At 50.4% G+C, this 21,001-nt stretch overlaps 4 protein-coding genes across 4 annotated transcripts in view; 2 read left to right on the forward strand and 2 right to left on the reverse strand.

Moving 5' to 3' along the window:
- Positions 1-6,382, reverse strand: part of LOC100905349 (SEC14 domain and spectrin repeat-containing protein 1-B) — a 49,665-nt gene extending 43,283 nt beyond the window's left edge. Inside the window, exon 1 of the mRNA XM_029112480.1 lies at positions 6,233-6,382. The gene's annotated coding sequence lies outside the window, so the exon portion shown is untranslated. The remainder of the gene's footprint in view (positions 1-6,232) is intronic.
- A 1,825-nt stretch (positions 6,383-8,207) lies between these two features.
- LOC100905496 (cathepsin L1) lies at positions 8,208-10,303 on the forward strand. Its single transcript, XM_003746977.3, has 5 exons — positions 8,208-8,385; positions 8,506-8,789; positions 8,926-9,179; positions 9,700-9,825; positions 9,909-10,303. Exons 1-5 carry the CDS (start codon positions 8,250-8,252, stop codon positions 10,132-10,134), a joined length of 1,026 nt encoding a protein of 341 aa, XP_003747025.2. The 5' UTR covers positions 8,208-8,249; the 3' UTR covers positions 10,135-10,303.
- Positions 10,304-14,860: 4,557 nt separating this feature from the next.
- Positions 14,861-16,375, forward strand: LOC100905641 (probable bifunctional dTTP/UTP pyrophosphatase/methyltransferase protein). The gene is made up of 5 exons (XM_003746978.1): positions 14,861-14,942; positions 15,132-15,342; positions 15,682-15,799; positions 15,934-16,104; positions 16,233-16,375. The coding sequence occupies exons 2-5, from the start codon at positions 15,142-15,144 to the stop codon at positions 16,373-16,375; spliced, it is 633 nt and encodes a 210-aa protein (XP_003747026.1). The 5' UTR covers positions 14,861-14,942; positions 15,132-15,141.
- A 726-nt stretch (positions 16,376-17,101) lies between these two features.
- LOC100905788 (solute carrier family 22 member 5) lies at positions 17,102-20,183 on the reverse strand. Its single transcript, XM_003746979.1, has 10 exons — positions 20,027-20,183; positions 19,485-19,796; positions 19,044-19,147; positions 18,781-18,935; positions 18,529-18,697; positions 18,198-18,437; positions 17,869-18,086; positions 17,591-17,772; positions 17,350-17,476; positions 17,102-17,199 (listed from the first exon to the last, which is right to left on the reverse strand). The coding sequence occupies exons 2-10, from the start codon at positions 19,737-19,739 to the stop codon at positions 17,102-17,104; spliced, it is 1,548 nt and encodes a 515-aa protein (XP_003747027.1). The 5' UTR covers positions 19,740-19,796; positions 20,027-20,183.
- Positions 20,184-21,001: the final 818 nt, after the last annotated feature.

Below are 21,001 nucleotides of genomic sequence, written 5' to 3' on the forward strand. Positions count from 1 at the left end.
ATTTCAGAGGGATATATGAGCATCGCGGAGATGCTGTAAAGTCTGGAGAGGGAATCGAAGGAAGGTTTCCGATATTTTTTATTCGTTCCATTCCATGTGAACAAGCCTTGCATCCGATCTTGAGGCTCGCTCGAAGAATAGATTCGAGAAGGAATCCACTGTACCGCCTAGAGAGTTTCGTTTCTGCGCGATGTCAGAAATCTCTCTGGAAAACTGAAATTCCCCCGTTCTTGCAGGCATTCCGAGGAAATTTTGCTTTCGCCGATTCGTAATTTCGTCGCTGCTTCGTCCCTCGTCGAACGAGGCAGACCAGCTTGACTCGAATCCAAAATAAAGCGAGCAAATGGATGCAATTGAAGTTGCAGCGGCTAGGTCGGCTCGGCTTCGATTTGGCCAGAAGCAGCGTCTGCCCGAACCGACTGGCATTACCACTTCAGTCACCGCGTATGAAACCGCCGTTCACTGCGGGGAACTTCGACGTCACGGCCCGCGCAGCAACAGGTCACTGTAATCACGAAAAAGCAAACCACCAAACATCGACGCCATCACATTTGTGACGTACACCGAACTATCTGTAGTATGACGAGAGCTGTGGAAGCGAAAACTTCATTCCAACATTATAGGGAACGCGTAAAGGACGCCGAAAACCTCAGGAACATCTCGGGACGGAGTCTTTAAGCGAACGGGGAGAGAAAAATCTCGGACTTTCAATTTTCCGTCTGCGTTTCGATTAGTGCAGGTTACACAGACCCTTCTGAAGCCCTCTGAATTCCTGCTCTCGCGAGGAACCGAATGTTCAGCCTCATGCTCGTAAACGCACGACTAGGAGCCATCTCGGGAATTTCGAGCGATCCATTCACCCGCTTGCAGTGGGTAGGCAGCCGACATTTGCGATCGTGAGTTTTTTGCAAGTCACCCTCTCATTCACTCTTCGCCAGATGGCGGATCAGCTACGGTGGGGAGTACTCGGAAACCGTTAGACTTACTCGTGAATTCGTGTGAGCTCGCTTCCGCTGCGGCGGGTTCCATTCTCGAGTTCTGCTCAAGCTTGCTGGTACTTCACAATGCAGTGACACTCGTCCGGAGAATTCCTCACTTTATTCCCGAAAAATCTCCAATACGATCGGATTTCCCGCAAAATTCCCTAAGTCAGTTGTGAGGCGAACAGAGAGCGTTCTACGATTTCCAAACCGTAGAATGCTCCCGAGCAGATCGAATTCAGCCGCGAAAACAGGCGATTTCCGAACGAGGCGATCGCCTATCGATTATCGTCTTGTTGTCACTGTTGTGTTTAGCGGCTGTAATTCGAGGCCACCGGAGAGCCGTTCCGACCGTTATCTACCCGTCCGCAGCGAACTCGCCACCCCTGAATTACTTTCCACAACACAAACAAGGCGTTTCTCCGCCTCCTCCTCCTGTTTTCATGTTCCTTGTTTTAGTTTCCGAACGACATGTGTTCGACCGGCTCGGTGCTAATTGCACCCGTCAGATCGAATACGACGAAACGCATCCGGGACATGCACTCGAGAGAGCCGAGTCGAAACGTTCGTCGGCGGCACACCGTATCCTCGGAATCAACCGCGGTTTAACCGGGATCAAGCGAGAGTGTTCCGCAGAACCGACGCTTTCGAAAAGTGATCCCTAGTTGGGGGATAAAACCCACCGTTCAAAATCTCGAACTCTAGGGGCTAAGTGGAACGGAATGCGGGACACGACAGTGCTTTGCAAAAACATGGGTCGCCGATCATGAGTCTGATGTCATCCGACCCTTTTGTCTTCAACGCAACAATTTCTCGAGGCTCCAATCGACGAGAGTGAGTAAAAAAAAAGAAAGCGAAAGTGTTTTGTTCGTCGGTGGTTTCACAGTTGGCAAAGCACGCTTACGTAGAGACAAAAGAAGCTGTTTTTTTTCCGTAGGAAAAAATCCGTTCAGGCACAAAGTACTCATCGAATCCTGTCGTCGTTCTCGATGGTGTCGCCGTCGTCGCGAAAAAAGCGACCACCTCCCAAAGCGACGCAAGCCGAAATTAAAAACCACAGTCGCAAAAAGTCAAGCGAACGAGAAGCGGGAAAAATGGTTGCGCGGAGTCGCTCTTCCGCGCACGGCCATCTCGTTTGTAGACACCGCGCTGCGCTTCAGTAATGCCGTTAGGAAATGCGCCATTTTTTTCCTCCGCTTTTCGCCACAGCATTAACAGTTGTTCGGTGGTGATGGCGGAAAGCCAACACAGAACTACACCGCGATCAGCCGAAAGTCAAGCAATCGAACAACCGCAACGGAATTCTTGCAAAACCTCTGACCGCTATCTAAGACCACTCGGGTCGATTCTTCGGGGACTGTTGGTTGAGGTAAGACCACCTTATCGACGAATTTGGTATCTTCGAAAAGAGCTCAAGCATCTTAAGGCTTGAGCAAGTGAAACAAAACAATTCCCGCTCATTGTTCCCTATTTTCGAAAACAGAACTCCGCTATTTCCCAATTGAATGTTGTTCGGAATCCATCGGCACGCCGCGTCGGATCGACGCCGAGTGAGGTCTGTCTTATCGCTAATTGGTATCCTTCGGGCGAAGCGACAGAGCGCCGATGTAGACAGTTGTCCCTTTCATCTTGAAAGCTCCGCATCAAGTCCATGACGGGAATTCTGGTTGTCCTTGTCCAGATCGGTACGGTATCGGAGAGCTCATTCGTCTTCGGCCAAAAGCTTTCCCGCAGCTCGCCCGCCAACCTGCATGTGCGCCTGTCTGCCTTCTTGTTTGCATGTCAGACTGACTGACTGGCCGGCCGGTCGGTCGGGCGACTGTTTAGTCTGTGAGTGGAACCACAAGTAATGGCAAACGCCCAGTTGTGATCCGCAGCATAACGACTCGACCGGTGACAGCCTGGTTCTGTCCGGTTCAGAAAGGGCCCCGCGACTTTCACCCATAACTGGTAGAGGAACGAAAGCACATCATGGGTATAGCACAACTGGTTACTTCGGCATTCAAGGCTACATCTGCCAGAAAGGAGAAAAATATTCCAGCTTCCCTGTCCTGTTCTCAACATCGCTTCGGTTCGCCACAAGCGGAGCTGAATTTACTCTGGGGGCATTCGTCATGTAGGCCGTAACAAGGGATCGTAGAACGAATTCGAGTGCTAATTCGAATTCGATTCAGAGGCTTAGCGGCGGCGGTTCGGAGGTCCTGGAGGAGGGGACGTCAGCGGGCTGTACGAGTCCTATTAGTCCCCACGTATACTCCCCAGCCTCTGCCCCCGCGGGTCTATCACGTGTACGGAGCCCGGAATCGTTGCACGGCAATGAAGTGTTCATCGGCAGAGGTGAGAACACTCGTCAGGTGGATCGCTCCCTATTTGGAAGTTCGAAACGCTGAATCGGCGCGGAAATCAGTTTCGAGTGAGCGATCCGCGCGCGCGCTCACCAATCCCTGCTTTAACACTCGAGTGATCTCGACTCCACGTAACGATGGTCAGACGCACGATGGTCGAAGAACCTTGCCCGGCCATCCCAATCGCTCAGATGGTTCTCAATCTCACTGACGCATCCCGCGGTTTGCCGCTTGAGCTCGAATAAAAAATATGACGCCTTGACTTCCGGACCGTCATCCGGCGACCGTCCGTCGGCTCGATGCCCGTCGTGTTCCGCGCGACCGACGTCTCGTTCGGTAGACGTGACATTGTACCGAGGATTCAACCGATGACGACGTCAGTAGGCGCTGTGACGGCTCCGGCTACGTTCGCCGGAAAAGTGAAAACTATTTCTCCAACCGACGGTGTATCTGTGCATTCGAGGGAACCCTCCCCGCTTCTAAATCAGCGATTGTGCATCGTCAGAATACAAGGACTTCTGACTGGGGAAGACGCTAATGCATTCGGCCATCGCAAGGTTCAAGTCCGGAGCGACTAATTGCACGCATACATTCTGCCTCATTTTCCAGGGTCCGAAAGAATTGTGGGAAATTCTTACGCAAAAAGACAGATTCTCTCCCAGAGCGTTAAAACACTATGCTGGCGGCATAGTCTGACCGTTGTCACCTCCCCGGATAGTGTTTTCGCAGAAACCACGTACACGACTGGGCGCCGTGAGTTTCTTCAGAAAATGTCATTCTGAAGCCGTCGTAAGGAACAAACGCCTGCCAGGGACTTTGTGGTTGCGTTAGAGCCAACAAAATAGCCCGGCCAGTGGGTCGTCGATCGAGAATGAAGTGTTCACAATAGTTCAATTTCAGACTAGCGTCATCGCGTCGTCAACTCCGAACGGGCTCGACGGATCTCGGAGAACACAACCGACCCAAGCGATGGACCGGACTGAACGAATGATAGCTCACGGGATCTGAAGGCCATCGCTGAAATTGATTCGAGGGAGCAGACTGCGGATACCAGGAATCGACGCCCAGCCCTCAATCGATGTGTGCTTTTTGATTTGAGGCCCGAAATCGACCGACGACGCTCGGCGGAAAAGGACTGTCCGCCGAAGAACGGACAGAATCCGGATGCTCATTCGAATCACAGGAACAAGAAACCCCCGTATTATTTCCGATCGTTCCGCCGGTGATTCGGAGCCGTAGCACGATCTGTTAGGTTCCCGATGAGCGAATTGTGGATAGAAAAATTCGACGCTCCACCGAGTGAATCATCGTCTAATCTGACAAACCAGAAATATCAAAACAAACACTGTGCAGCCGAAACCCATGCCCTACTCGGTCTGCGGAGATGCCTCGGAAGTGAGCCATAGGGAGCTGATCGCTTCAGAGAGCGCAAACAATGAGCTCGTTACACCTGCACACTCAGGGATGGCTATCCGCTGTACGAAAACTAACCGAAGCAGAAGCATCCACCGACAGCACCAACAGCTCGCTGACGGGAGCCGAATCGAGAGACTCGATACCATCACGGACCCGACAGAATCGGCTTCGAGAGAGACACGCGGTGTCGAAGTAACATAAGATTGTGTCTTGTCGCTCGAGAAATCGATCCGGTCCCGAGGGCGACCGCAGCTTACAGAAGGGCAAATGCGGTTTCACGAGAATAGATAGCTCAGGGGTTTTCACAAAGCGTCGTACGTTTTTCCGCGTGTCTTCGATCGATGGAATGTTGTGTTCGACTGAAACTCGAGCATTCCCTCCATCGATATGACTCAGAAAGGCGACGCCTGAAGCGTTCTCAAGTGCTCGTTCCAACACTCGATTCCGAGCAGCGACACTCGAGAGCATCGCCGAGTGTCGCTTGAAAACGGAGATTCATTTCCAAGGCGGCAATCTGCGGAGCATTGACGGCTTGAAATTGCTTTTCCTGACTGTTTGAGATCGACTTGAGGACGACTGCCCAACGCTAGAAATATCCACTGTCGTCAGCGGTGTCTCGCACACTTATCACCTGCACTTTGTCCAGCGTAGACGAGACGATCGAATTGACGTCCAGCCAATCCGGTTCGATACCCGACAATTCGAGAAGTTTTGCTTGGCAACGGTAGCTACCGCGATACAGAAGCGCCAACAATAAAATTAGTTCCGAAGTCACTTATGCATTCAGATATCCACTCGCTCGTTACTTCGCTCCTCAATCTTACGGGGGAACTTCTGAAAATCACTGCCAAACACTTCATCACCATAACTGTGTTTTCTTCACTCGCACCAGACGAGGCAGGCAACAATGTGACCAAGATGTGGTGTTCCGAATGCAAATCACTTTCTCTGCCTGACAAGGCCGATGGTTCCGAAGAGATGGAAAACTATGAGAAATACTTTCAATGGAACTTTCCTTTCACCACAAAAGCAACATCTGCAATGACAACCACAACAATCAGTGTCTGGCTGACAGATTGAGAGAACGAATGAGTGGAAACCAAAGCGATAGTTGTCGAGATCTCCTAATAGATGTTCATCAGGCGAATCTCGGAGCTATCTTTCGCGGGTTGTCCGGGAACAATCTCAAACTTTTCGCTTCGATCATCGATTCCATAATTCGATCACCTCTCATCATCATTACACGTAGAGAGGATTCGCCGCGCAACTCCAGCGCGTACTGTCGAAGACCGACACCATGCCGCAGTTACCCGCCATCCACATGATGTGCTCAACCGTTGGAATACTGTCCTGCAAGTCGAAAACCACGAACTCGTTCCCGACGGAACGCGCGCAAAATACAAAATACACCCTCACACCGTCTTCAGAGCTTCGTCAACAAAGCAACTCTCAGAACTACAATCGCTCCGAAGAGGGCTTCCTTCAACAAACCTCTTGTTTGGTAGTCCTGAAGAGAATCCGACGTGTATATCACTCAACGTAATCCGAACGTACAAGGAATCCACAGAGAATTCACGGAGCTGACGAATTAGGCACCACTCACACAGCAACGCTGCTCATTCCACAGTTGGATGGAACCGACTAAAGTCACCGCTGCGCCGTTGGTGAGCAGCCCTCGCTGCTGCTGCGAAGGAGTTTGGTGGATGCGATGGTGGCACCAGAGAGTGGTGCGAGGGTTTCCTTCTTTCAGCTGATCCCTGAGTCGGCGCCGAATTTTGAAATGCGAACAACTGTTCGTTATATTGTAACGAGTGCGGACAAGCCCCACTGTACGCTGTTTTCGTTGATTACAAGGCTGCTTTTGACCTGTCCTCGAGAAGAATTATTCTGAACAAACTGGCATCTGCCGGAGTCACGACGAAGATGCTGAGTCTGATAAATCAAATGCTGCAGAGAGGGACAGTTAGCATTGACGATGGAGTCGGAACACTGCCGCCCTTCCCGCAGACGACGGGCGTCGCCCAGGGCGACAATCTGAGTCCCTTATTGTTCTCCGTGCTCCTCAGTGACCTCCCTGGGACCATCGGGGCCGAGCACGACCTGGTCACGACGCTTCTGTACGCTGACGACGCGGTCCTGTACTCCAGATCGCGTCGGCAGCTTCAGAGATCGATGAGGACTCTGGACCTGTTCTCGAGGTCAAACGGCCTTACCGTGAATGTTTCCAAAACGAAGCTCATGAAGTTCGGCAGGGGGGGCTGTCCGGCATCGGGCGACATCTTCATGATATCTGGCGAGCAGATCGAAAAAGTCTTCGATTTCACGTACCTGGGTGTCCACATCAACAGATTCGGACTGTCCTTCGAAAAACATGTTACGAGGAGACTCGAGAAAGCACGACGTGCGTTCAGCTCCATCCCCAGACCCCGCGACCTCTCCCTTGATACCGCCATCTCGCTCTTCGACATAAAGATTGCCCCGATCGCTTCTTACGGAATACAACTCATCTGGGAACACTTGACTCAAACACAGCTCGAAAAATTCGATAAGCTGAAAGCGAGCTATCTGAAAGTCGCCCTTGGAGTTCATCGCTCATCCAGAAACCGGCTTGTTTACCTGCTCACGGAGACACCGCTGTTCTCGGAGACCCTACAGAAACAGTACCGTCTGCCAATAACGGCCGCCTACCAAACGCACCTCAATACCTGGCAGGAGAAGATGTCGGACATCAACGCAGATTTCCTGAACTGCCCCGCCATGACAAAAGACACGTGGAAGCAGCCTGGATTCAAAAACCGCCACCGATGGACCCGAGGAGCAGTACATGGCTTTCACTACCAGATCTGCCATAGACCCAACGCTCACACGCCTGACGAAAACTGCCGCTGCAAGCTCTGTGGAGGGGAGTGCTCGGAATACCACTTCTACAGTTGCGAACGTCAAAGAGATCTCAAATTAATGGAATGACGAGTGATAAAATATGTACATATACTAAATCCTATACACCATTTAAATGGTAAATAAAAGCTTTATTTGATATTGTAACGAGTGGAATTTTTGCAGCGGGGACCCATTCACCGAGATCGACCTGAAATTGGTTCCTGGTCGCTGACGAGGCTCCCTGGGTTCTTCTCGCGGCAGATTCTTCCCGAATCCGCCATGGTCTGCCGTCGTCTGATCGCGTGGCTTAATCCGAGATCCGATTCTCGGAGAGCTGATCGAATTCGAGCCCCATACGCGATCCGTCAGCCGGGGATCCTTCCTTCGCATGGAGCTCACTGTCTCCAACGTTTCGCTTATGTGCGATCATTCCGATTGAAATTGACCGACGAGTCATAAAATCAGGTTCGAGTTGTCCGGTAGTTATCGACGCTCAAGTTCACGGTTCAGCTTCTTTCTATCATTCGTTTACGATGGCGATTGCTCCGCTAAAAGAGGAAAAAAGACCGGTGTTCCAGATGATTTCAGTGTCCAGTCATCGGCGGCCGTGTTGAGGCCCAGCTCCAGCATGCGCTTCCAGTATTGTTCGTGGCTTCTGGTAGTCTTCCCTCAGCTCAGTGTCGCAGATGATAAACTTCTCCAGTACAAGACTCACTACGCCGACGAAGTGCGATCTCTCAGACGCTTTTATTGTCGTTCAGATGGTGAGTTACAGTCTGCGTCTCTGACGCCGGTCCGATCTTGACAGACTCTTGCGAGACCCGATTTGACAGAATCGCGGAACCGTTCGGGAATTCCTCATCGGCTCCGACCCTGTATCACAGGATCGATCCCGACTGAAACCCTCCGGATGATTCCATGTCAGAATCAGCGTTTTTCCGAGGTGGAGAGACTCATCATTTCGAACAACGCCGATCCGAGGTCTAAAATTGCCTTGAGGTTCTACCCCGAGAGCCTCTACAGTCGAGAAGAATTCGCTCGTCGTCGGCTCGGGTTCATCCCGCAGAACTTGAAACCCAACAAGCTCGTCATACCGAAGAAACCCTCGAAAAGAAGCGCCGACCAATACCTGAATTACGCGGATCTCGGTTACGTCACTCCTGTGAAGGTATATGTTCGGTGTGCCTTTCCCTGATTTGCCAGTTGAAGAGCTATGTTTCGGAGCTCAAGGTAAAGATAAAGAAACCCCCAGAGCTCCGTATGTCATGAACTCCACAAGATCGTACTCGACCCAATACCAACAGGATCAGGGCGATTGCGGAGCCTGCTACAGCTTCTCGGCCATGGCTGTCTTGGAGTCCGCGATTTTAAGACACTACGGGGCGAAGAAAGATTTCTCGGTGCAACAGGGACTGGATTGTACGTTCCATCGCTACGACCTCATGAACTACGGCTGTCAAGGGGGTCATCCATTCTACGTACTCTTGCACGCGACTAGATACGAGATCGTCAATGAGACCCAATACGGATACAGGAACCGTTTGGGGACGTGTCAAATGTGAGTTGCAGGAGTCATCATTCCTGTCTCTGATTCTGAATGCGTTTTCTGGCTCAACACTGAATCTCCACGCGGTGTTCGACATTCATCGAACTTACTGCTTTCGCTCGTTCTGATCGAGGAGCATAGCAATGTTTGATCCCCCTCGATTCACTTGGCACATCGTGATAATCACATGCATGATGTCACACTGTGTGGTACGACAGAGACGTGGATCGGTCAATTCGCCCAAAATCTCGGATGGATAACCTAGATACCCACGCGGTCCTTGTTCTACCGCCACGGATTATTCTCCTGGAGATGTCTGGATCGAGAATTCCGAACGCTTGCATGCGTCGTTCGATGTATCTGCTTTGAGTTGACTGACTTACTAACGGACTAACTGTCTCACCGAACGGCTGGCCGATCGACCGACAAGCGGAGGGAATGCGCCGCTGCAAAAATCGCGACCACGGAATACGAGCCGGTTATTCGGTCTAGACACACGCAACCTATGTCGAGCAAATATTTATGGTTCCAGAAGCGAAAAAAAGCAAATACTGGATCTGACCGCTGCCGTCGTGTCGCTCGATAATTCCGACGAAGCACTGAAGCAAGTTCTGCGGGAGCTCGGACCCGTTTCCGTGGCGGTTGCCGTCGGGGAGTCGTAAGTTGACTTTTCTCGAAATACCGTCGATTCAAGCGGACTCGCTGACCCGCTCGCTTTCCGATCCAAAATTCTACTCGCAGGTCCTTTAAACACTATGCGGGGGGCATCATCACCGAATGTGGCAACGAACTGGATCACGCCGTACTTCTTGTCGGTTACAAAGATACGTCGGAAGAATCGTATTGGATCATCAAAAATTCTTGGGGTTCGAAATGGGGAGAAGGGGGTTTCGCGAGAATCAAAATGGGATCATCATGCAACATCGCGCTTGACAATCCTATAGGCGTTCTAGTTAATGCCTACTGACAGCGTGTCTGAAAGGTGTTCCAGCCGGTATTACCGAGAAATCACTGAAATAATTCCGCCTGATTCGGCCGTAGTTGAGTTTTCGCTCAAGCCGTTGACTACATTATAGAGAGACCAATAATTCAAAGCTCGAATCAGCTCGTAATTTCGTTTTTTTTATCGAGGGAAAAGGGTGACCACTCAAGCAGGCAGAAAGCCGAGGATTGACCGCGAGCCGATGTCCAAACATCAGACTGTGAGCTAGAGGGCAACAAACGGCCACAGCTGCAGTCGGCGATCGATTTGTTGCATCATCGCGGTCGTCCCCGCGGTTGCCATTTGCGTAAAACCGGACTGCCGCTTGAAGCCTACGGCTAAAAGTGACGATGCAAAGTCCTAAAAACCAATGTCCCAATATAATTTGATACAGAGGCGACGACACGATCGGCGTCCATATCGAGCAACATTATTATCAAATGCCCCAGATAGATATCAGTGGCTGTGCCATTGCTCTAGCAGCTTATCCTTCCGGAGCTCGGAAATGACGATAACTCCGATCGATCTGATCTGTCCCGCCAAAGTTCTCTTGTGAGATTAGTAAGTTGCAGGAATCATCTTCCCAAAAAGCCACAGGGCGAATGCTCGAAACAATTCGCTCATTTACTCCTAGAATACGGTTGAAGAAAATCCTGGTTTGAGAGTGGAAAACCCGCAGGAGTCCGGGGGCTGCTTGTAAATTCATCCTCTCCCATGCATGTGAATGGACGAAAGAGGGATATTGCATATTGCCCATATGAGGATGCCGATCCTCACTAGCCTCTGATGATGTTCGGTAAACTGCTCCGGAACTTTGAAAAATTTCGCTGCCTCATGTGAGCCTGCTGGTTGAATGAGCTCGCAAGAAAATCCTCAGCTATTGGATCCGAACCCGAGTGAGACTTATGCATTGATGTCTAAGTCTGACGGGAATCATGGATCTAGGCCAAACAAGACGTCGGACCTGTGCTGGGATGTGTTGTACCACACGGAATCCGGGAATAGCTCTTGTGTTGCAAGATGCCGATAATAGAGAGACGTGTCGATTTTCGCACGCGGGCAATCCATTCCGCCGAGAGAGAATTGGGATCGAGTGTGTCCCGGCTGCTCCAGCGAATCCACTCTCAAGTTCAAGAGTATCAACGATACGAATATACATAACATTCAGATCAATCGATCCATCAGGAATGGCCGAACTGGGAACGGTCAGTTCCATCACCCAACGAATCCAAATCAAAAATTCATTCTCGTCCGCGAGTCGGAAATCCATACAAATTGGGATGCGACCATCCATCGAAGTTTCCGACCGACTCCTACATTGACAGGGGAAGCCCTTTCAAAAACGACGGCTTTGATCACAAGCGCAAATACTGCCTCCCTCTCTCTCCCCCTCTTCCTTTCTTTTCCACCCGTTCTCTTCCGATGATTCCTGACTCTCCGTTCGCCCGTTCTACATTTCGGTGGACAATGTTTAAACATCGAATTTGACAAAGGAGATTTGGAAAAATAAGCGGCTTTCCCTTGGGTGGAGCGATTCTGCGAACTGTGAAATCGGATCACACCCGAGCTGAATGTGGTGGCGGTTTCGGTGGTGCTGTCGACAACGCCGCCGTCGGAAGAGACAAAATAGATCTCATTTCCCTGCGCAGCGAATTCATTTCTCAGCAAATACCAGGGATTCTACCCTTCCTCGTCGGAACGCCGCGCTAGTCGGACAAGGGAGTCGCGGGTCCTACATCAGATTGTATTCGGTCTACGGCACAACGGAAGACGGAATTACGGCTTTTTCCCCCACGAAAAATGATTTTTCTCCAGTTCCGCGCTTCGATTACCTCACCTCCTACCCTGAAGTCTTGCTCCGTATTCCGAGCAGTGAAGCCGAGACAATTTCTTCTTTTCCACTTCGCTCAATTTCTAGGATCGCGCTCCGATCTTCCGTGTATACGAATCCTCGTACATCTTCGAATCTTATCGAGAGGATCCTGTCTTCTGTGCTTGCAAATATTCATAAGATGTTCACGCCCGATATGAGGATGGATGGGGCATACTTAAGCGGTATACTCGTCGTCCCTTCGTGATTTTTTTCCCGCCACACCATCACGAGTTTCCGTGACTGTCGGTGACACAGAGTCTTGTGAAACCAAAACTCCTTCGCTCTCCTACTCCGTATCTGACGACCTGTCCGGGCGAACGTTGATTCCCACTTTCATTGAATGGAAAGCGAAACAAAACAACAAAATTAAGAGAGGCATCCGACAGGATTCTGCGGTTCGGTGGCTCCGGCCCCTGATGACGACCGACGTACGGCACTTCCGATCGGGCCGGTGCCCTGTTCCGCTAATCGTTGTTATCGGAAATATATCTCGTAACGCCATTTGGCAATTTTCTCCGTCGCCGTTGCCTCCAAGACTGCCGGCTGCAAGATATGAGCTAACGGATGATGAACCGAGCGATGAAATATCGATGACTCGCCGGATACCGCGATACCGTGGCGATGCCGCGAGGCGAAGCCTCGTCGTCTGGACAGAATTTCCGTCGAAGGGATAGTGCTACGCCGAGGGGCTGTCACCGAGGATTTTCTCGTTTAGGATCTCACGCGGACGCTTTTTTCCGTCGGACGTACATGGACCGACGGGGAATATCTTGCTGCATAGGAAAACATTGAATATCATCGCAGACTGAAGTGAGGAATATGTCACAGGCAATTCCCCACGAGCAGATGCTCGCTTGCAACACCGAGAAAAAGCACCACCAAACGAAGGCGTGACTCTTTTTACCGCGAAAGAAGTGGAATCAGACGTCAAACCTGCTCGCAAACACTGCAGCCAGCAGTTTATCGTCCAACTTCCACGTGGGAATAGACAGATACAGAAAAGAAAGCAAAAATGAACACACAAACAATGAGAGAGCTCCGGAGTTCAGAAGTATTTCAGGCCAAACAGAAGTCAAATCATCAGCAACAGCGGTAACAAAGCGAGGTCCAGTTCAGCGCCTCGGGACGACTGCGAAATCCAGTGGGCGACCGGTTCCAAAAGTGACTGACTGGTCGTTCTATTGAATGACTGTTCGTTCAATGGGTGGACTGATTGAGTGACTCAGTAGGTTCTGAGCAGAAGGATCGGGCGTTTGATTTGACAGGTCGCCCGGCAGTGCTTTCTCAGACCGTAAGTTGTCGATGCGAAGGAACCCTACTCGGTACATCTTTTTCACGAACTCGATTCCGATTGCAGAAAGAATCCACTTAACTGTCGATCGGATTGGCAATCTGACTGAAGCGGTCAGAAACGAGCGGATTGCATCGAATAAAACGATGAGACAGCATGCAAGAATACCTGGAAGGTCGCTGATCCGCTCGTATGTGCATATCATTCATCCGCGCTGCCCGGAAGCGTTGGGTGATTCATCTCTATTATCAAGGATGTTACTGATGATGCGGAACAGAGCTATTGATAACATATGCTATGCGGCGCGCATGGGCGTCACATCAAGGTTGACCCTACAATCCTCATAATTTCTTGCCGTTCAGTCGGATACTGAGATCTGGCGATGTCGCAGATTGGCAGTTTTATTCGGGGGAAATCACACGTGCTAGAAAGTCCGACGCTTTCTGAGGCATCATCAGCGATACAATAAGGTCGTTCCTAAACGAGAAATTTACTCAATTACTCAAATGCCCCATATTTTCCGCGAATGAGATACCTATTCAATGATACCGCGTATGATTCGATCCGAACGAGCTGTTTCTGTTCATGATGGTGCGGCGGACACAGCCACAAGCGATGGCGCTGGGCCATGTTCCTGGTGGATGTTCCTGGTGTGCTCTTCTCCCGTGCGTCGCTGAGCCGATGGTAATTATCAGATGGAAGCTTTATGTGCTGATAATTCTGTCGAGCGGAGCTTCCGTGGCATCGATGTCTTGCCGAAATGACATCGGTGAATCAACGGAAGTGCGGAAGAAAAAACGCCGCACAAACTACTGACTGCGATACTCGCCTCCAGGAACGGAATTACTCCAAGAACAATCACGATCGGAGCAGTTCCGTCGTTAACTATCTGAGCCAAGCTCCGATGATTTCATCTTTCACAGAACTTCGAAGACCAACTAATGGAAAATCTTTTCGCAGCTTTGACAATCGAGTTCTTCGCTCGTCACTCCCGAAAGCTAGTAATTTTCGCGTTGACTCCGATCATGCATGTTTTCGGCATTCGAAGTTTGATAAGTTGGCCATGTCTCTTTTGTTCGGATCACCTCATAGGCAGATATGGAGCCACTTGCTCGAGCAAAGCTCCAGCAGGCCTCGAATAATCACGACAACATCCCTGCACGATATGAGTTTCCTGATCTGCGCTGTATCAGCGCTCGAGCTCGATTCGAATCCGGAACGACCACCTGAGACTCCCGGGAACGGAACTGAAGGCTATGCTCGAGGAGGATATGGCTTGTCAATCCTGAGGAGTCTGGTTAGGTCATTTCCACATGCAAGAAGATTCTCGAGAAGACGGCGCGTCTGGCGGACGAGGAGCTCGTGCCGCGCGAGAACGGCGGAGATGGCGTACCATCGGTGTTTTTTCCGCAGCTCGTTAGACCTCGATGAGACGCTTTGAGTGCATTGCAGGGTTTCCTTGGAGAAGTCTTGCTTGGGTCGAGCCTCTCTGCGCTCCCAGCCGAATCAGCTGTCAGCTGTATCACCTAGATCAGCTGTTTGTACTTCTCGCGGGAAGAACTCAACAACGAGTTTCGGAGCACCCTTCAGAAAGCCGGTCGCGTCTCGATATAGGCGGAATCGCGGAAGGTGAGTATCCCACTCGAGCCATTCCGTCGCCGGAGCGGAGCCCTAAAATTCACAGGATATTATGTGGCATAGAATGATCGGATTCGTTTGGGAAATCCAAAAGGCTCGACTGATTGCCGCACCAGTGTGCTCCGTTGGGTTTGCTGCGAGGATGGTCGTGGCTTCTTTGACTCCTCCTTCGTTTGTCAGAGTCGTCGAAATGATTGGACCCTACTTGGAACGGCTGAATCGCCTTCGTATTATCCTTGCGAGTGCTTCAGCCAGGAGGAAGGAAATTCTCGAACAGATCGGACTCAAGTTCGACGTCGTCCCATCCGCCTTCGAAGAAAATCTTGACAAGAGTTCTTTCAAGGAACCACAGGATTATGCGCTAAGGAACAGCGAGCTGAAAGCTAAACAGGTGAGTTCAGAGGATCGAGACTCGGGCCTCGTCGAAGGCTCCCTCCGGCACCACGAGGCAGGTAGAATGAGTGCCCTGAATATACCCGTAGACCATTCGGATGAATTGAGGAAGGAGAGAGTCTGCTCAGGCCTCCGTGGCTCCCTGACTGGTAGTGTTCCAGGCGAAATCTATGGAAATCTACACTCTGATTCGCATCTTCACGCTCGGCAGCGGGGGATGCCCCTAATATCCAAGCTCCCCGCATGGAATCATCGTCAGCTCTACCCACCCCTCCTTCCCAGATCAGTGATTCCGGCCTTGGCATAAGAAACTCCAGGGAAGGCTCAATCTTTGCAGGTGGCCGAATCTGTTGATGCATTCGATCTCATCATCGCTTGTGATACGATTGTGACTTGTCGAGGAAGCATATACGAAAAACCGAAAGATCCGTCCGTAGCTATACAAATGTTGAAAGGTACCTCGGTAGCGCTCAATGGGAACAGGCTCATAGTAGGTAGCTGAGTAAGGCATCAAGTGCCCTCTAACACAACCGTCCCGTAAACAAAGCAACACGGAGTGATTCCCCAGTGAATCGCGATTCTTTTCCAGATTTGAGCGGAAGCACGAGCGAGGTCCACAGCGGACTGACGTTCGTGACTGTCGATTCCAATGGCTCGAGGAATTTCACGTCGTTCACGGAAAGCACAACTGTGGAATTCTGCGAACTATCAGAAGAAGTGATCACAACTTACGTGCGCACCGGGGAACCGCTTGATAAAGGTCTCATTCAGCCAGCTGATCTCAGAATGAGCTCCTCCGAACGATCAAGAGCTTTCTTCAGAGGTTGACGATCCCCCTCCCATGGGCGCTGTGGATCGTTCACTCACAGAATCATGTTTTTTTTGCAGCCGGAGCATACGGCATACAAGGACACGCAGCATGTCTGGTGAAGAGCATAAACGGAGACTTCTATAATGTTGTCGGATTCCCCTTGAATCATTTTTGCCGTCAGCTATCCGATGTTATACAGCAGGGCAAAATGAAACTCTGAGCTTTCAATTACGACATGCCGCTCGTTCTTCCCCGTCAATGAAAACAGATGCATACTTTGAAGCTATCTTAATCTGTCCGGGAAGAATTGTGCCGATCGACCGGGTCCGAGACCGTAGATTGGAGGATCCGTGTTCAGTGCCGTGGAGGGACCCGAGAGAGAGAGAGAGAATCCGTAACATCAAGTCCAGCCTCGAGAATCTCTCAATAGGGCTTAATCTATTGTTTGATGGGGGTTGCCCGTGAGACGTTTCTTCCCCCAACGGAATCGACAATCTTCCTCTCCAGCTCCAGCGATGCGGTGGAACATCACTATCGTCGAGCATCTGGCTAAGATGGCCCCCTGGCGGGAGAGCTGGCGCAGAAAACCGGCTCCGAATCTCCGATTTGGCGCGAGTTCCATTCAGCGGGGAAAAAATGGAACGCGACAGGAAGAGCTGGGCGGAAAAACTAGGTTTGACTTATACAGGGAAACTTTCATTCATTAGGGCGTAATCGGGAGTACGCAAAAAGTGTTCTTTATACATATCTGTACAAACATGAGGATCCTGATCAGGCAATCCCGTTCCGTATCACATTCTGGCATCTCGATCTTCCTGAATCTGTGCGACTTTTGTGTTCCTACTATTGGAGCGTATTCCCAATATCGATTCCTGATGTTTTTGCGGTGGGTACCTTAGCAATCGTATCTTTGAGCATTCACGCACCCACGGATAGGAAGCATCATCTAGAAGGAGCATCGCCTCTTGAGAACATTCGAATCGTCGCGAAGATCATGATCTAAGAGCGGTTGAGCGTTTTCGATATCTTCCACACCCAGTTCACCTGTCGAAGAGGGAAATCTAATTGAAACCTATCTCTCGAGTCGCTACATAGAGGTACGGTTTTAAAACTTAACAAGTTCAGTTTATTCGAAGGTTCGAGTATAAAACGGATATAGGTAATCCTATTCAGGAACTGTAGATTGTTGCGTACTCTGATCATTGTCAGCGTCTTCGAACTTGTCTGGCAATGGTTTGCCGTACGTTTCCCTCAAAGGGATCACCAGAAACAGCGCCACAAGGCATGCCAACGAATTCAGAAGGCTTTCGTTAATGGTATCCTGCGGGAAAAAAAGTTCGTTTACTCTCCGAAAATGTCGCTGCGGCCGTCATCGAAGATCGATCAAGACGAAGAAAAAAATCAAGCGACTACTGCATAATCCTCGAACATGTACCTGATCGTGAGCGAATGGAGAGAGAATCGCTCCTAAGCGAGATATCGTCACACAAGATCCGAGTGCTATGCCCCTCACTCGCGTCGGGTAGATTTCATTCACATGAACTCCGAGGACTGAATAATCGACTTGGACACCCATCTTCGCGATTGTTGCCAACAGGAGCTGGTACAACGCGCCCACTGGAAAGAAAAACCTAGTCAGGAGGCGGCTGGACTAGGAACAAATCAGCCACAAACAAAACGGATAGGTAGTGAACCGAATCCGAAATAACTCACTGCCGGGATAGAGAAATGAAACCGCGCAACAGACAACAGCCGAAAAGTTGCACATGAAGTGTAAGGATCTCCGGTTAAAATGCTCAACGAGGAGGTAGACGAGAAGTAAGACCGGAGTTTCGAATAGGCCTGCCCAGAGTAGGTTCGCGAACAGGCCTCCCGTGTCCAAGGCCAAAATCAGGTAGAAAAGATTATAGTAAACCAATATGTTCAGGGGACTGAAAGGAAATTTCTCCTAAGACTCGATTCGGATTTGCATATACAATTCGGGGGCATCTCATGTCAGATATAGGTACGATACAGAGCGATTGATTGCTGCCGATACTAACTACTGCAGGTAGAGTGATATGGTCGTCAATGCTCTCCCCGGCGTTTTGAATAGATCAACCAGAGTAGTTTTCGGTTCACTCAGAGCTTTCTGATGTTCCTGGACGCATCTGCTAATGATATCGTCGACGTCATCAGGGGATCTCTGCATTCCGTTCCGTTCTAGAATTTTCCCCACGACGGTTTTGACACGTTCAATTTTGCGTGTGGCGACGAGCCATCGGGGTGATTCGTCGACGTACCTAGAAAGTATGCCAGAGATTAATCAAACACGCGAGACGATCAGGGTTTGAGGGGCAGCCGACAGAGAAAATAAGCGCTGGCCAAGCTCACCAGGCCATCATTAGCATTGGCACAGTTGACAGACTGATCGCGAATTGCAATTGCCGCCAGTCGTGGATGAAATACGGAAATATTGGGAGTACGATCATTCCGGCGACCCAACCAAAAGTGTCTCCGACCGCCAATAGGGCTCTGTTCTTGGGATTCGTCGATTCCATCCCTGAAATGAAATCGCTCGGTTAGTTATCGAGTGATTCCCGTCAAAATTAAGATTGCGAAAGTATGAGCGAATGATTTATTCACCCAAAGTGAAAGGTCCATTTTGATTCCCTCCCAGTCCGAGTGACATGATGATTCGTAGCGAGATCCAAACGGGGAAAGTCGGCGCAAAAGAACAAGCGATTCCGCCGCCGAGGATGCACAAATGAGACAGAAGGCAGATTGTTCTCCGACCGTACCTTGAAAGGAATCGAAGTACCTCATTTGAGAATCACCGAGTTCGAGAGATTCCGCAGTTCCTGATCGAATCGAATGAGACTATTCACAGCGCGGGAAATCGAGCTCACCAATCGGAGATGTGCGAGAAGATCAGATTCCCCATCATCATGCCGAACATGAGCGCACTTTGCGCCCATCTCCGGAGGTCTTTGCGATCACAAACAGCGTTGAACTGGAAAATTGCCCAACATCAGTTTCCATTCATTGAGATCCATTGCTGTGATCAACACAGCTCAATGGAGTCCCGGAATGTTGCTTTTGAGTGCCGCATTCTCTCTGGTCATGGCAATTATCGAGATTGCGAAGTCATAGGATCTTCGGATCCGCTGGGCAGGTCTTCTACGCCGGCGTTGCCATATTCGGAGCAGTGAGAGTCTTCCGGGGAAGCCTCACATTCCGATGGCGGTCGAGCTCAGGATTCGAGGCTTGCACCCATATATCAGGCTGGACTCTCGAAGTTCCGTGCGTACGCGGGCTTGGAGGTGTTCTTTCGGCGATTTCCAACTAACCTCTGAAGTGAGCGTGCTTTTAATCTGATACTCCCAAGCGGTGCAGGCATTTTCTCTGCCGTCTCCCGACAAATAGTGACACTGATCGGTGCCATTGTGGCGTCGAGCTCCGGAATCGTCTATACACCAATAATTTTGCTTCTCGGGCGCTATGTATTCTAGCGAACAAATGAAGAAGGCGGATGGGAGTCCTCTATAGAAAAGAAGCACTAACGGAAGACTCCATCGCCTCGTTCTCTTGAGGAGGTCGTCCATCGAATCATGGAGCTTTAGAAGGATGGATTGTCTTGGGATCTTCCTCTAAAACACGACCTGTAAAGGAAGAGTGTGTTCACTCATGAGGGTCTTATGTTGAATCCTCTGGTGCCGCGCGGACCCCGGCCCGGTGCAGCGGCTCACGGAAAATCGGAGCGGGATCCGTCTGGTTATTTAGTTTTCCCGTGGATCTATAAGGATCTATCCGTCCGATTTCATCGTGGTCAGAGTTTCGAACGGAGTGAGCTGCTGTGAGTTCGCTCATGTTCGATCTACATAGAGCTCACTTCGATACGTTGGAACTTGACCCGCGGTCGCGGTGCGCTGGGTTAGTTTCGATGGACTCGGTTCACATGGTGCTCCTTAGGGGCAAGTCTAGTCTTCATCGGCAACTGCATCACTTGATACACGAGCAACACACAGCTGACCCAGCGAAACTTGGATAGACGGCGCAAGGTCTTCGCGGCAAAAAGCCAACGAACGTGGTCCTTTCTCCTCGGAGTGAGAAAGGGTAGCGCTCACCCGTGTTGCTACTTCGAAACATTGCCGTTGCCGCTCATATTCGCGAGAACCATTTGAATCGTAAAGCCATTTCGCAAGCTTGTCATTGTGACCCGAGTTGACGAGTGCGCCTATTCAATGAGCCCCTGCGATGGGCATTCTCTTGATACTCTGAAGGAAGATCTGCTTAGAAAATAATCAGGTTGATCTCCGTGACATCGGGCTTATGCGTGAAGTGATAATAATCGGATGAACTAATCAAGTTGCAATCCGCTGTACCCTCCGGGAGCTCACTGATCGACCGAATAATTATTGCCCTTGCGATTTCCATCGTTCCCTTCACGAGAGATTCCAGCAGCGGAGACACGATTATCCAGCTCTATGGTAAACGACAAGATTAAGAGCCGATCTCATCCATTCGATCACCTTGAGCCGCGAGAGCTCGACTGTTCAAGCTCATAAACAGGTAATTCTCCCCTTCAGGCCGAGTTCAGTGCTTTTCGTAGAGGGCGAAAAATCATTTCATCTACCTGTATCCTACTTTACAGATTATTTCATCTGACTTCCAGCCCCCATCGGGCCCTCTGAAACAAACTCGCCTCTAAAAATGGCCCCGACTCCGGTTAGCTCCGCGCGATCTAATCCCGATGTACAGGGTAACTCACGCGATGAAACTTCAGCAATCAGTTCCTTGAAATCTGTGTGTTACTGTATCGAGACACTCATCATTTTCACGGCGGCTCTCATGACACCTGTTCCCT

This window comes from Galendromus occidentalis, unplaced genomic scaffold, assembly GCF_000255335.2.
Source record: "Galendromus occidentalis unplaced genomic scaffold, Mocc_1.1 scf7180000077511, whole genome shotgun sequence".
Lineage (NCBI taxonomy): Eukaryota > Metazoa > Arthropoda > Arachnida > Mesostigmata > Phytoseiidae > Galendromus > Galendromus occidentalis.

What these genes read in the sequence shown, in the direction of transcription:
- LOC100905641 (XM_003746978.1), top strand. Translation starts at nt 15,142, where the DNA reads ATGATTGGACCCTACTTGGAACGGCTGAATCGCCTTCGTATTATCCTT. An exon ending in GCGAGCTGAAAGCTAAACAG is followed by an intron (nt 15,343 to 15,681) that starts GTGAGTTCAGAG and finishes CAATCTTTGCAG; the next exon opens with GTGGCCGAATCTGTTGATGC. An exon ending in AGCTATACAAATGTTGAAAG is followed by an intron (nt 15,800 to 15,933) that starts GTACCTCGGTAG and finishes ATTCTTTTCCAG; the next exon opens with ATTTGAGCGGAAGCACGAGC.
- LOC100905788 (XM_003746979.1), bottom strand. Translation starts at nt 19,739, where the DNA reads ATGGACGACCTCCTCAAGAGAACGAGGCGATGGAGTCTTCCGTTAGTG. An exon ending in AAAGCACGCTCACTTCAGAG is followed by an intron (nt 19,148 to 19,484) that starts GTTAGTTGGAAA and finishes GCAATTTTCCAG; the next exon opens with TTCAACGCTGTTTGTGATCG. An exon ending in ATATCACTCTACCTGCAGTA is followed by an intron (nt 18,087 to 18,197) that starts GTTAGTATCGGC and finishes ATTTCCTTTCAG; the next exon opens with TCCCCTGAACATATTGGTTT.
- LOC100905496 (XM_003746977.3), top strand. Translation starts at nt 8,250, where the DNA reads ATGCGCTTCCAGTATTGTTCGTGGCTTCTGGTAGTCTTCCCTCAGCTC. An exon ending in CTTTTATTGTCGTTCAGATG is followed by an intron (nt 8,386 to 8,505) that starts GTGAGTTACAGT and finishes CCTGTATCACAG; the next exon opens with GATCGATCCCGACTGAAACC. An exon ending in GTTACGTCACTCCTGTGAAG is followed by an intron (nt 8,790 to 8,925) that starts GTATATGTTCGG and finishes CAATACCAACAG; the next exon opens with GATCAGGGCGATTGCGGAGC.